General features: G+C 37.2%; 1 protein-coding gene across 1 annotated transcript; it reads right to left on the reverse strand.

The window, feature by feature from the left end:
• Positions 1-3,630: 3,630 nt before the first annotated feature.
• On the reverse strand, positions 3,631-7,606 carry LOC130738471 (BRASSINOSTEROID INSENSITIVE 1-associated receptor kinase 1). Its single transcript, XM_057590457.1, has 4 exons — positions 6,961-7,606; positions 5,897-6,157; positions 4,693-5,565; positions 3,631-4,329 (listed from the first exon to the last, which is right to left on the reverse strand). The coding sequence occupies exons 1-4, from the start codon at positions 7,394-7,396 to the stop codon at positions 3,848-3,850; spliced, it is 2,052 nt and encodes a 683-aa protein (XP_057446440.1). The 5' UTR covers positions 7,397-7,606; the 3' UTR covers positions 3,631-3,847.
• Between the last annotated feature and the right edge of the window lie 7,858 nt (positions 7,607-15,464).

Consider the following 15,464-nt stretch of genomic DNA (forward strand, 5'->3'; position numbering starts at 1 on the left):
GACATTCTCTTCACGAGGGATCCAATACACCTCAACTCTCCAGTTTCGGTTAAGGAGGCTGCATATTTCACTAAGCACTACCGCTTGAGCATGAAGGCTGATATGAATAGGATTCTTTAGCACACTCACCAGCTCCCTGCAATCCAATTCACAAAGCACGCCAAGGGCACCATGGTTCCATGCAACATTCAATCCCTCACGAAGAGCCAACGCTTCTGCCATGAACGAATTTCCGTGGGTATTTTCATTTTTTTTATCTTATTTTGTAGTGTTATATGATTAATAAAATGGGTTTTAATCATAAATTCATATTTATTGGTTATTGTGCATGTAACATTAATTAAATTTGAAATATATCTTATAATTACAATAAATAATTCAATATTTTCAAATACTCTATCATTATCCTTTAAAAAAATATAATGTGTATCCATCCATTTTTAAATTCTTACTTTATTTTATATGATCCTTATTATCACATTCCTGATAACATTAATGAGAACCGATTCAAGTGCTTGGACTATTCAGAATATCATCCAAGAGTGCCATGCTTTAGCAAAGGATTTTAATTACATCTCTTCTCCCATGTAAAGCGTAATGCTAATTCCTCAGCCCGCATGCTTGCCTCTATAGCTTTCAAGTTTAATGATCATGTATGGTGGGATCATCCCCCACTAATATAGAGCATCTTCTATTTGTAGATGCAGTTTTTTCTTAATCAATGAAGTACTGAAATTCAAATAAAAAAATGTTTGGACTCAAGGGAAGGCTGGATGTGTTTGGGCTCTTTCGCAAGACAACTTGTATATGTGTCAGTCGGTTTTTCTCATCTTTGCTTACCTGGTTCTGTTTAGGCCCATGTGTTAGGCTTTAGTATTTATGCCTTGCACCTTTTTTTTGTTTATAATGTATCCATCATTGCCTCTCCGTATTAAAAAAATATACATGTATCATCTATTCATATTTGTAATACATAATCATATGAGAAATGTGATATTATGTGAGAACGTGAGAATAAATCATGACCATTAGATTTAAGCATGAACAGATCAGATTAAAATAATTTAATACTCACATGACCACTTAAAAATGTCATGTGACTTTCTTAAAAAGTCACATGACTTCATGTTTTAATCTTGACCGTTCATGACTATATCTAACGGTTATGATTTTATTCTCATTCTCACATTAGAACACATTTCTCATATGATACATGTTAGGAAATAACACAGCTGAAGAAGTAAAATAAACCTGGAGCGCAATCAACAACACAAGAATATAACGTGGAAACTCCAAAACCGGAGAAAAACCACGGCCGTTGTCAAAACTGACAACCAGAGAATAAACACTATGTGAAAATTGTTACAACACATAGACTTCACTCTCAGTCACTCCATAACCCCAGTACACCCACACTCTCCAAAGTAAATATTTGATCTACATCTCACAATACTCTAAAACAAGAGCATAAGAGAAAAAGAAAACACAAATATCAACTTAAAGTGTTTTCAGGTGCTACATCATTGGTGTTTTTGGTGTGTTGAAACGAGGAGTCTGAGATCCCTATATATAGTCTTGAACCCTCCCACCCCTCACTAATCTAAGCGATGTGGGACTTCTCCAAGATGCATAACTTGATCTTTTTTCTCCTTCATTAGCAATGTGGGACTTACATTGCAATCAACCCCAACAATCTCCACCTTGATTGTAATGGTCTTCAGTCTTCATTGTCTACACCGACAATCATTGTCTTCACCGACAAACATAATTCTCATTGTCTATATACCGACAAATTAAATTATCATACTCCACCATAAAGAGTACACTGCACTTGGAACTAAACCATCCCAAGAATTTTCTTCACTTGGAACTAAACCATTCCAAGAATTTCCACATGCCGAAACCTTGCTGAAAATTTATGGTGCAACTTCCATGTTTGCTTTCTCCGGAAGTTCATCAGCCATCGACATAACCACGTACCTTGCATCAACGTCAACCAATGCCCGCACGCTATCACCACACATCTTGCATCTACCAATGCCCATGTGTCACCTGGACAATTTCATGCCCAGAACGCCTTGTGTAAACATGATTGCATCAACTCCTCCATCACAGCATCGCAGCTGCAAACCGACTATAAACCGTGCACCAGGTTGGTTCCCAGAAAAGAGAGGTGTCTTTCTAGAACCTCCCAAAACAGCACTTCACAATGTCACACTTCTTCAGCACCTTCGCAATACCACACAAAGTGATATCCATCGAACCGGAAGCTCTGATACCACTGTTAGGAAATAACACAGCTGAAGAAGTAAAATAAACCTGGAGCGCAATCAACAACACAAGAATATAACGTGGAAACTCCAAAACCGGAGAAAAACCACGGCCGTTGTCAAAACTGACAACCAGAGAATAAACACTATGTGAAAATTGTTACAACACATAGACTTCACTCTCAGCCACCCCATAACCCCAATACACCCACACTCTCCAAAGTAAATATTTGAACTACATCTCACAATACTCTAAAACAAGAGCATAAGAGAAAAAGAAAACACAAATATAAACTTAAAGTGTTTTCAGGTGCTACATCTTTGGTGTTTTTGGTGTGTTGAAACAAGGAGCCTGAGATCCCTATATATAGTCTTGAACCCTCCCACCCCTCACTAATCTAAGCGATGTGGGACTTCTCCAAGATGCATAACTTGATCTTTTTTCTCCTTCATTAGCAACGTGGGACTTACATTGCAATCAACCCCAACAATCTAGTCCCACATTGGTTAAGTGTGGGTGAGAAGAAGACTTTATAAGAGATGTGACCCATAAACCTAATGCCTTAAGGTTTTGGGTTAAGATGTGGCGTCGATATCTCTTGGTGTCTTGCTCCTCGGCCCATGGGCTCCCCTGTCTCCCCCAACAAGTGGTATCAGAGCCAATGGTTGGTGTAGCCATGGTTACGACTCCTTGTGTCAAAAGTCTTCCTAGCAGTGTGGCTAGACGGCGGGTTCCGTTGACGCGGTGAAGCGAACGGCGGTGCAAGAGTGGATAAGCTTCCGCGGAGGGGGGCCATGATAATGTGGAGGTGACTCGCACTTGAGGGGGAGATTGTTGAGAATTCAAGTGCGGAATTGGAGTCTCACATTGGTTAAGTGTGGGTGAGGAGAAGACTTTATAAGAGATGTGACTCATAAACCTAATGCCTTAAGGTTTTGGGTTAAGATGTGGCGTCGATATCTCTTGGTGTCTTACTCCTCGGCCCATGGGCTCCCCTGTCTCCCCCAACAATACATCCTCCCTATACCATAACTTAACATTTGTAATATATTTATATCATATCTTCATATTTGTAACTTTCTTTTTTGATTATGTTCGGGGAGCATATTTGTAACTTTCTGTTATCCCAGTACTAGTAGCTGATTCGTATCTAAGCTCATCGCATCGATGCTTTGTAGCCTAGCACTAGAAAGCAACACCACAAAAGCTAAAATCTAAAAAGGCCCAAACACAATGGAGGGGACCCCAAGAGATAATGTGACTCATCAAGAGATTACTTCTAATTTTTGGATCATAGTTGGATGATAAGAGAAACTGAAAATTAGACACTTACCACATAAAAAAAAAAGAGAGAAGAAATGGCCAAATAAAAATCTAATAAAAATCTCTTCACTACACTACAACCTACTTTCCAAGACATTCACAAAAGCTATTCCTTTAGTTAAGGACATAGAACAATGCCATGCATTAGAGGGTTCACCACCAGCACAAAGTTAAAGGATTTCATTAGCCAGTAGCTAAACCACAGAAAAACAGGTGTGGCAATGATGGTTTAAGTCAATGATAACAATTCAAATCAGAGACAGCTACTACAATTACCCACTTCTTGAACAATGGCTTCCATGGTTGGCCTCTCAAAGGGAGAGTCATGGGAGCAAAGCAAAGCCATTCTAGCTAGTTTGGCTGCCTCGTACTCGAAGTATCTGCCATGAAGATTCGGGTCAATGAGTTCTTGGAACCTGAGGGACTCTGCGGCAAGGCGCATTGAGCTGGTGATCTTCTGCTTCCCTGTGAGGACTTGGAAAAGAAGCACCCCGAAAGCATAAACATCGCTTTTCTCGGTGAACCGGCCAGTGGTGGTGTATTCCGGAGCCAGGTAACCCTTGGCTGCACTGCCCTTCAGTGCAGAAAAGACAATGTCATTGGTGAGAAGCTTGTACAGGCCGGAATCTGTAAGCAACGGATTATGACGCTGATCAATGAGCACTTTCTCAGCTGAGATGTTTTGGTGAACAAGGGAGGGTTTGTTTGCTTTGTGGGCATGTAGATATGCTATACCTGATTCACAAAAACAAGGTTCAGTATACACATGAAGATTGGAAACCATAAGAATGCATCACCTGATTCACTTGTCATTACATTCAATAATAAAATGATCACTTCAAATGAAAGCACAGACATGGTTGAATGAAATTTATAGCATGTTTGGAAATCCTTCCACAATTGATTCTAAAGTCAATCATTTGTGGGAGAAACATCTGTGATTAGCTTTTGGGTGTCAAAATTGATTCTTAGGAAAGTAAGCTGATCCAAACATACTATTCATCTCCAATTTCTAGAGTAATGGAGGAAAACCAATAATGTCTCCTAAAGCACCTTGAAAGTAAATTATTCTAATAAGAGGTAGGATAAGAGAGTAACCTTTTGCAATTCCTTTCACTATGGAAACTCTAGTTGACCATTCAAGAACTTCACCTTCACCTTCCTTCCTATCAAGGTAGCGCGACAGATTTCCATTAGAAACAAAATCATAGATCAGGAAGCATTCACCCCGGCCCCTTGAACAACAGAATCCTCTCAGCCTCACCAAATTCTCTTGCCTAAGCGAGGTCAAAATGTTTAAGCCCTTCAAAAACTCTGCCTCATCCGATTTGCAACTAGTTTTACTGATGCTCTTAACAGCAACAATAGACCCATCTCTTAAAACTCCTTTATATGTTGCACTGAAGTTACTCTTCCCCAAAAGATTCAACTCTGAAAAATACTGAGTAGCTGACTCCACTTCTTCCAAGTTGAACCTGAAACTCTGGAAAATATCTTGCTTATCCCCGTTGAAATTTCTGCTATCAGCTAAAGGGTCCCATCCATTAGAATACTCAAGGCTGACTAAAGGAGATCCATTTTTCCTGTATATACCCTTGGCTTGATCAGTACTTAGACGGCTTTCAGAGATATCAAAAGCACTTCCAAGCTTTTGCTTCCGCCGACGATACATAGTGAAGGTCAGAATAGCAATTGCTGATACAGCAATTGTAACCAGAACTGTGCCAATAGTAATAGACGTTGCTTGTTTGGACTTTGTTGAATTTTTGCACTGAGTTGTGTTGCAAGGCATCTTTACATTTGCAGTTTCTGGGATGTCCCTTGACAGACCAGGAACTCCTGCTCCGTAAGGTTCAGGTCGACTTGGATTGACATGATCTGAAGCATTGCAAGCTTTCAAGGATGAAAACCCAACTCCGCACAGCCCCAAATTGTCTTCAAACACAAATCCATCATCTAGTCTCTTTAGAGCTTCATTAAACCAGGAAAAACAAATAAACTTATTTTAGATTGATCATTTCTTATGAATAGAAACCTATTAATGATGGAATGATAGAAGAAACAAAATAAGGAAATGGATTCCCTCAGGTCAAGGAATCCCTACATTCACGCAGTCGCGCAATTTGAGTTGTTATCAAGATCAGCTGGCTCAGATCTTAAATTTACATCTACAGCCAAATCTTGATGAAACATATGAACCGACCGATCATGATCAGATCGCTCAGATTGCGTGACTGTATGCAGGGTATCCCTGACTGCAGGGAACTCGAACAATACGGCTAAGCAGTAGAGTCATTATTACCAGGGGGAATATTCCCAGAGAGAGTATTGTTGTGAACATCCAGAATTTGCAGTGAAGGAACATCAGCTAGTCTTGTGGGGATGGAACCAAAGAGATGATTAGAGCTCAAATCTAGCCTCATCAACGTTCCCAAACCACCTAGACTAGCTGGGATCGCTCCGGTTAACTGGTTTGACTGCAGAGCAAGAACATTAAGCTTTTTCAAGTCGCCAAGTTGTGTAGGTATGCTTCCTGTTAACTGATTGTAACAAAGCTGCAAAACTACAAAGCAAATATGGGGGCAATGTAAGCACACTCCCGACATCAAATCACCAATCGAACAATCTCTATGCAAAGCTAAATAAAACAAGAGAAAAAAAACAAAATTTTGGATTACAACTTCAAATTTAAGGAACAACAACAAAGAAAGAGTAGGTTAGTAACAGTATTTGAGTTAGAAGTTTCTGTGATCTATAATTTTTTTGTGAAGAATTTTGAAATGCAGGAATAGTGACTGTATTGTTGCTTTTGATTGGATTAAATCTTCATTCATTCTGGAAAAAAACAAAATCATTTCCAGAGAAAAAAACCATTGAATGGAGTTCAGAAAAAGGAATAAGCGTTTAATAATAGTACTATAACCCTCTCCATTCCCAAGGTCATACCTACCTCTTGCAATTAAATCACAAAACATTAGGTCGTTCAAAATTGCATTTACAGTTGCATAAAGTGTGTTCTAAAGGAGTTTTCTCTAAAACCTTGTTCATAACCATAGACTGCAAAAGTTTTTAACACTTTAGTTTCTATTTCCTTTAACTATGTTGGAATATTGCAGTGCTAGAGAACCAACCAACCATTAGAGTGGGAGGAAATGGAAAATAGAAAGTCAATCATCAATCATAGGAAACTAAAACAAAACCAAGCTCAAACCTTTGAGTGACACCATAACCACACAAAGACACAACATCAAATGTACACAAAAAAAGAAAAAAATCAAGCTATCAGTAAGGGACCACTTGAAGCAGAACCCAGATGCAGAACACAAAAAAGTTTCAAACTTTTCCACAAAAACAGAACCATTTCACCTTGTAGACTCTCCATCTTGCCGATCACATGAGGGATTTCGCCAGATAAATGATTCACATTCAAGTACAAGTCACTGAGCTCAGTCAAGTTTGCTATTTCTGGAGGTATCTCTCCATACAAAGAGTTGTAGTGCAAGTAGAGTCCAGTCAAGTGCTTGAGTCCACCAATGGCTGGTGAAAGCTTCCCAGAGAGTCCTTTTCCCTGCAAAGAAACGTTTGCTACCTGACCCTTCTCATTGCAAGCCACCCCTTCAAAGGAACCACCACATGGGTTGCCACTCATGCTCCATGAAGAGAGAAAATGGCCTTCTGGGTCCAAAGTGGCTTTCAAATCCATGAGTGCTCTAAGCTCATCATTCCCATAAACACATGGTGGGTTCAGAAGCAAAACCAGAAGAGAGAAGACAAAAACCAAAACCACTGAACAACAACCCATTTTCAAGCAAAATGGTTGAGATTCAGATTCAAGCTCAGTTTTGAACTCAAACTCTTGAAGTGAAAGAAACTGTTTAGCTTTAACTAGCTTCTGTGTAATGCTCAGTGTTTGTGTCTGGCTGAGTTTTTCTCTCAAAGAAGAGGTGGTGGTGGAGGAAGTGACAAAAGTTGCAGAGAAGTGGACAGGTCAGAAATTAAAGAGAGGGCAGAAAAATTAAAATAATTGTTAATTGTAGTTGTAAGAAAGTGTGTGAAAAGTGGTGTTCATGCTGCAGTGCAGGGAAGTTGTGATGGAATGTGGACCGTTGGATGGTTGCACTTTTTGAATGTGTCTAGGATTCTTCTTGAGTTGCATTGCATCTAATGCTTCAACTTGGAAGTGTTGGGATGGTACACATGTGTGTGTGAGACATTTGTTTGTTGGGTATACTTTTTTTTTATAAGCAATACATTTTTGAAGTGAAGTAAAGGGATACATCAACCCAATGCATTTGTTGGGTATACTATGTTCTGTTAGGATTTTCATCGAACTCAACATGTAGGCTATGTTTGGACGGAGGGAAGGAAAGAAAACACGGAATTTGAGGTATGAATTTAAATTAAAGTATAGTTTAAATTCACATCTCGAATTCGTGTTTTCTTTTCTTCTTCTTTTCCATCTCTCCAACAAAGCCGTAAAAATATGTATTTTCATTGAAGTTGATGTATTAAAATTTTGTTCTTCTAATACACATTAAACACAAAGTGATGATAAATTCAAATTTATCTATTGAAGCCTTAAAATATGTAAATTGTGTTAGTTCTAATGTGGAACCTGGAACCAGACATGTACCTCACCTTCATTCTTTGAGAGTGAACTTCAAAAAGTAAGACTTTATCTTGTGAGTGCTGCAAAAGCAAAATTATGCGTGTCATGCCCCATGCCAAAATGATATGGCAGCATTATGATAACCAAAATCAAGAGAGATTGTACCGCTACCATAAAAAAAGTGATCTGATTAATATTTGTTTCAGTTTATTAAATGTTATTTGTTATGATACTTAAATCAGATTATGTGTGGCACCTAAAATGATATAAACCAATGAAAAACATACAATTTTTTTGAACTTAGAGGAAGAGGATGAGGAGGATTTTGAAATTCAATATGGATGGAGCATGGAGAAAGAAAATTATGTCAGTAAATGAACTTAAATGATCTCTCAAAATAGCAAGTTAAACCTAAAACCCTAGTTTTCGAGTCGCGCATTGAATAACATAAACAAACTTAAGAATAGTATGTTATTAATTCATTAAAGTCACTAAAATTTAATTATTAAAAATTACAACACTAAATCATCCCTTTTTTAATAAAATTATAATTTAAAATACCACATGAGGTACCACACCCAAAAAAATAAATAATGCAAGTACCACAATCCACAAAATTCACATTATTAAATATTAAATTGGGCTTAAATTGTGGAGAGTTTTCTTTTTACACGTGGAAACATATTTGGGAGAGTTTACACTTGAGCGGATTTAAATTCATTTCTATTGAGTTCCACTATTCTATTTGTCTAAATAGTAAAATTAGTGTTTGTTGAAAGATGGGTTGAATGTGTCCTTCAAATCATATTTCAAGAACAATTCATTTTGGACTAATTGAGATGAAGCGTAGTATTTCTTTTGATCATTTTGAAACTTGGGTTTTTGAATACTTTTGTATCGCCCCCTTCTCGCATTCACCTAAATGAATGGAAACTTGTTAGCAATATTCAAATTTTATTTGATCTTTTTTTTACAGTAAAAGATATATATTATTGAATAGGTAAATTTCATGAGAACAGCTCTCCTATAAATAAGACAAACAACAAACTCCCACCAAACAAAATCACCCTAAAGATCGCATTTAGGGAACGTGTCTCGTTAAAACCTTCCTAGGAAAAACCTAGAATAAGAGAAAAACATAATGAAGAAAAAAGAGTACAACAATCCTTAGAAGTGTCTTTGAGTCACTCTAAGCAAAAGACGTAATTAATACAATAGAATATGAACAACTCAAATCTAATAAAAAAGACAACTAAAAACAACCATAAATGCAACACTCAAATAGTCAAGACAAAAGAAAAACAACCCAAACCACAAATATCTAAAGCCTCAAAGGGGGCCATATTTAATAGGGTGGGTATGTTTGAGATGCTGCATACACCCCTCAATGGCCTCCTCATCAGAACCTTCCCAAACAAGACTTAACTCTTTACCAACCGTCCACATCTCATGTGCACGCTCATAAACACGATCCTGAGACTGAGAAGACGACAAACCCACATGATCCACCCTACCAGACGCAATGCTAGATACACCCGAAACATCTACGACACCAGAACCAACAACCTGAAACCTTTGTTTTTTCCTTCCTCTCTTAGAGACTTTCTTAGACCGACCTCTCTTTTTCTCCCAACATAAAAGCATGGGCCCTTGACAGGCTCCTTCTTCAGGGAAGGACAACGGGATAGAGGCTCAAACTGAGAGAAAATCATATCAAGGGGAACCAGCGAGGGAACACCACTGTCTAAAACTAAACACTGATAAGTGCAATCCCTAGATCATCCAGAACTGCTACCTTAGAAGCAACATGCCCACGATCCAACACCATACTGATTCATAAACTTTGTTTTTATCTTTAAAGTTGTTACTCTTTCTTGTGCCTTCATTACTCTCTAGGGCCACTCTAGCTAGTAGTAAAATTGAGAACCTTACACCCAATCTTATGAAAAGGGGGTTTAAGGATGAGTTTATTTTATCAAAGTTGTCTGAGGCATACATAACTCTCTTTTGGAGTATAGGGGATGGTACTATTAAGATTAATATAAGTTGGGTAGATGAAAACTCTAAACAAGTGATCGAGGAATACTACATCCCTTAGGATTCTCTTCCTTTCGATGAACAAGCATGCGCTAGTATCTCGGGAACCATTTAAATTTCATTTTCTAATGACTTCTTTTTCCATTATAACTCATCTAATTCCTTTTATTTTCCATTTTTTCCTAAAAGCAAGCAACATGGCTTATGCTGACTTTATGGCTCAGTTGGTTACAATGAATAAGCAACAAGATAGAATTATGGTCAAGGACGAAAGAAGAGGAAAGTTGTCCAGCATGCCACCAACGATGCTGAGCAAACCAAAACTAACAATTAGGTTCAGGATATAGGTCTTGAAAGTGTTGAGGGAGAACCTAGTACCCATGCTACATATGCTATTATTCGAACCTGAGGTTAACATAACTGAGCTTCAGGATACTTCACTTGTTGTAATCAAGTAAGGGAAGAAGTTTGGATTGATCCCTTCCCCTAGCCTGACTAAGAAGAGAACAATCTCTTCTCTTGATGAACTAGTTATTAAAAAAGGGTGGGAAAAAGAATGAAGTCACGAATGAGGTTAAGGGAAAGGAAGCAAACATGAATGAGAGTGGCGAGAAACTCCAAATTTGGGGTCTCAATTTCATCAAGAAGCCTATTGACTTCTAGGACGTGGACGAGTTCCTTATAATCAAATTTTCTCACACTCATCTTTCTAGCTTGTATGTTGAAGAGGACTATTCAACCGACTCATCAGCAGCAACATGAGCATCATCATCGCATGCAATTGTCAATTTCGTAACTTGCGCTATCAGGATTGCGTATTGTGAAGATAGATGTTGCATCAGCGCATCATGTTGGGCATTTCTAGTGCTCCATCTATTGTCGAAGTACATTATTCTCCCGTTGCAACCTTAAACTCAAGGTTCCCATGCAAATCCTGAACATCAAATAAGATGGTCATGATGACTCTTGTGTCATGGAAGGGGCATCGAGTTTGTAGCGCGCAAACATGCCACATGCGCCATATATTTATCCATTTTACTTTCCACTAGTCGTGTCAAACCCATAATTTACCTCGGTGTTTCACCAACAACCAAAAATTCATCGATAATTTCATGGCTTACTAACAACCTGAAGCTTGGGTTACATATGAAAAATAATATTCCCTCCGTTCCTAATTATAAGACCTAATACAAAAAATTGCGCTTATTAAGAAAACATTAAATGTGTCTAATTAGTGTGTTAGTTTTTTAAAAATGTATATATTCTTCCATATTTACCCTTTGTTATTTTCTCTCTCTAATAAATGGTAGGTGGTAATTAAAACTTTGGAATTGAAAACACACATTAATGTAAGGGTTATATATGGAAGAGTATAATACTTTTTGCTAGATTATTGTTAAAGGTCTTATATTTAGGAACTAGAAAATTTTAAAACTAGGTTTTATAATTAGGAACGGTGGGAGTAGTATTTTAATATTGATATATTTTTTTAATTATTATGATTAATATGGACTAAACATAAGGAAACTTTCACTCCTAATTAATTAATGATGTATTTTATTTGATGTCTTATTCTTTGTAGGTATAACCATTTAACAACAAAAAAAAGACAAAAATGTGACTTCATCAAAAGGCTCTGTTATAATTTTTTTGTTATACAGTAAATATTTCATTTATTTTCAAGTAACCAGTCTCATTCTCAGTTTATTTGTTATATACTTTTATTCACCATACTTCTTAATTAAAGACTATTTAAAATGTAGCTCATTTCAATTTTCTAAGCTATAACAGTTTCAATTAAAATTGTGTGGGGTTTGAATTAAAATCAAACATAACTAAATGTTACATAAAAGTAACTCGATTCAAACATTTCAAAAAAAAAAAAAAAACTCGATTCAAAACTAACAAAAAAAAATCGTACACCCTCCATTCCTATTTACAGTTTGAGGGAAAAAGTTTGTTCTTATTTAAAAGTCTATTTACAATTTCAAGATAACACTAACCAATTTTTTCCTATAATGTTAATGTTCCGAAGACCCTCAAAGTCAACTGGTCCGTGAGGACAATCGACTCACCCTCGTAGCTCAAGCTTCACAACCCTTGTGGACCAGAGCTAGGGGACTACTGTTCTGGAGAATTCCAAAGTTGACCGGCCCACGAGGATGATCGACTCTCTCTCTCTCTCTCTCTCTCTCTCTCTCTCTGCTCAAGCTCCACAATCCTTGTGGACCAGAGTTAGGGAACTACTATTCTGGGAGGCGATAATACTGACCACCCTTTTACCCACCAAGGCTCAACCACCGACTTGGGCCTAGGCCGATCAATCTTGACCGACCACACTGAGGACCTAGCGAATCAGATGCAGTTGGAGGTAAGATCCGAATCGCCTCAGTCATCTCATCGCTAAACCTAGGCAATATTTGTAGGGGCTAGGAATGAGGCTCGAGGTTTAGTCGTCTCTACTAAATAGGAACCCTTGACCGTCAAATCTCTGGAGACAACAAGAACCCTAGAGGAATCCAACGATAGAGGAGTGCCAGAGCCTAGGCACTTATGGCACCGCCTGGCATTACCCTAGCCCCCGGACAAGTATGTAAGGCCCTCTCACTAAGAACCTTACCCATGTATTCATCATTCTAAGATTTAGAGATTTCTCAAGTATGGCTCCTGAACTAACTTAGGCATCAGAGTGCCTTCGTAGGGACTTCTCCCGGGCTCAACTACGGTGCTCGGACTCAACCTTCCAGCCCTTCCAGACCCAGATGCTACCCCCTCTCCTCAGCTCATAGTTCTGTCGCTCCCTGTTCGATCAACACATTTGATCGGCTACCCCAATGAACTATCTTGCAATAAATTGTGATATTTTCACTTTCTATCAAAATTAATACCACATAGAGAATAGAAAGTGGTAGAATAAATAATGAGAGATAGAAATCAATAAAATTCAAAAGTGTAAAATATGAAAACATATTTTATTTTTCTGAAAATAAATAAAACTAATTGCATTTTTTAATATGTGTGTTTCTTCTCATTACGAACTGATATATAGGAATAAGTTTGATAACTTTACTTTATTTTTTTTCGTTTTATATTATTATTCATCCAAGCATATGTCCTGATACTAGTTTTTTTCTTTTTTTGGAAACTTATGTCCTGATACTAGTGTTTTTTTTTTGAAAGTATGTTTTGATACAGGTTAAAAGTAGTTCTATTGATGATTAATTTCGATAACGTGACATAAAATTCAACTTAAAATTAGGCTCCAACCCACTCTTAGCTGAGCTATGGGGCATTCGTATTGCGCTGGAGGTTGTACGCTAAGAGTCATTCACTAGGCTCGTGATAGAGAGAGATTCGACGGATGCTGTGGCAGCTATTACGACCTCGACGTTGTTGGTTAATCCTTTCTTGGACAAGGTGGGTGCTATTCGACGAGTGATCCCGCAACATATGGAGGTTAAGTTCATACTAGTTCTCCGTGAAGCCAACTCTGCGGCAGATACTCTAGCAAAGTCAGTTCATGTGTTCGGGTTTGAGACTCAGGTGTTGCAGTTTCTGATAGCGGAATGTCGCCATCTTTTGCATCAGGACGTTGATGAGGCTATGGTTTCGCTTCGCGCTCCTGTAGTCTAGCGTTGTTTCGCTTCGGGCCATCCCCTCCATGTTAAAAAAAAAAAAACATGTCAAACCAGGATTATTAAGATTGGATGAGTTTATTTCAGATTTTCACTTTTGTGATTTTTTTTTTGAAACTAATCTTGTGATATTATTCTTTTGAAGTGACAGGGTCCAACGTAGCACTGATCGAGGAAATGGACCGATTGATAATTAAGTTTTTTCTGGTTTTTGGGTCCCACTACTTAATACTACTACTAATCAACCTCAGGGCATGAAGAACACGCGTTTCTTGGGCGCGTAAGGACCTTTATCATAGTGGGCACAGATTCCCTCGTGTTACCAAGTCTTTCAAATTCAAACTAGCTGTAATCCTCTGTTCTCCTCACCATCGTATGGCCAAACATATTATACGTTGGTTACTGCTGTAGCCTGTAGCATAAAATTGTGTCCGTTTGTCTGATCTTATGGTTGCATAAAATAAAGTTTTATAGTACTCCACTTAGAAAACCTAAATTATGAAAAAAAAAAAAAAAAACACAAATTCTATTAAATTAAATTTGATAGAATTTGGGTTTTCTTGGGGCATAATTTGGGTTTTCTTATTATTTTTATTTATTTTTTTCTTAAAATCGCCAACAGTTAGCGTTTTCTTATTTTTCTTTTTATTTATTTTTTCCTTATTTTTTCTAAATAAATCGCCAACTGTGCTTCCAACCGGAAATGAAAATCAAGTGCTGGAAGAACCTCGAAGGCAACGACCCCAACGTGTGCGGAAAAAAATCCATTGCTGCTCGACTCCACAGTAAAAAATAATTTTCGCTTGAACTAAATTATGTAATGCATATGTTTATCCTTAAATATCGGTTCAAATATTTATGATCAAAGTGTTGCAAAAGTGAGTAATGGCACAAAATTGTGTGTGAGTATCAATTGATTAAATACCATTTTAATTACTATTTTAAAAAAAATTAAAAAAGCAAAAAGTAGAAAAAGCCAACTGTGTTGGCGATTTTAAGAAAAAATAAATAAAAAAAAAGAAAAGAAAAGAAAACGCCAACATGGTTGGCGATTTATTTAAAAAACGAAAAAAAAAACGCCAATAGCATTGGCGATTCTTTTAAAAAGTAAAAAAAAAATATAATCGCCACTGACAGTGGCGATTTATACTAGTTTGGTAAATAAATAAAAAAGTACCCCAAAGCTGTAATTTCCAAAATAAACTATACCACTTGGGTACAAAAGCCAGCAAATAAAAATGTGATAGGTGATTTGATTGATAAATAAGAAAAAAATAGATAAAAAATGAAGGTGGAAGAGAGGTGGAGGTGTGTATATATCAAAACTCTTCTAACTGGGTACAATTTTTGCATTGCTCGAGTACTCTTTAAATATCCTATAGTTTATTTTTTAGACAATGAAAGACTAAGTTGTAATTTTAAACTATTTATTCATGACAAATTAAAGCAAATTATATCAAATTTGTTTATTTTAATTAAAAGGGTATCCGAAAATAAGAGTGTTTAGGGCTTTAAGCCCTCCACATTATAAATAAAATAAAATAAATAAGAATGTTTTTTTTGGTAGATGGCGCAAAATAAACGAAAAA

Source organism: Lotus japonicus, chromosome 2 (assembly GCF_012489685.1).
Source record: "Lotus japonicus ecotype B-129 chromosome 2, LjGifu_v1.2".
In the NCBI taxonomy this organism is placed as follows: Eukaryota; Viridiplantae; Streptophyta; class Magnoliopsida; order Fabales; family Fabaceae; genus Lotus; species Lotus japonicus.

What these genes read in the sequence shown, in the direction of transcription:
- LOC130738471 (XM_057590457.1), bottom strand. Translation starts at nt 7,396, where the DNA reads ATGGGTTGTTGTTCAGTGGTTTTGGTTTTTGTCTTCTCTCTTCTGGTT. An exon ending in CAAGATGGAGAGTCTACAAG is followed by an intron (nt 6,158 to 6,960) that starts GTGAAATGGTTC and finishes TTTGCTTTGTAG; the next exon opens with TTTTGCAGCTTTGTTACAAT. An exon ending in AGTGAAAGGAATTGCAAAAG is followed by an intron (nt 4,330 to 4,692) that starts GTTACTCTCTTA and finishes TTTGTGAATCAG; the next exon opens with GTATAGCATATCTACATGCC.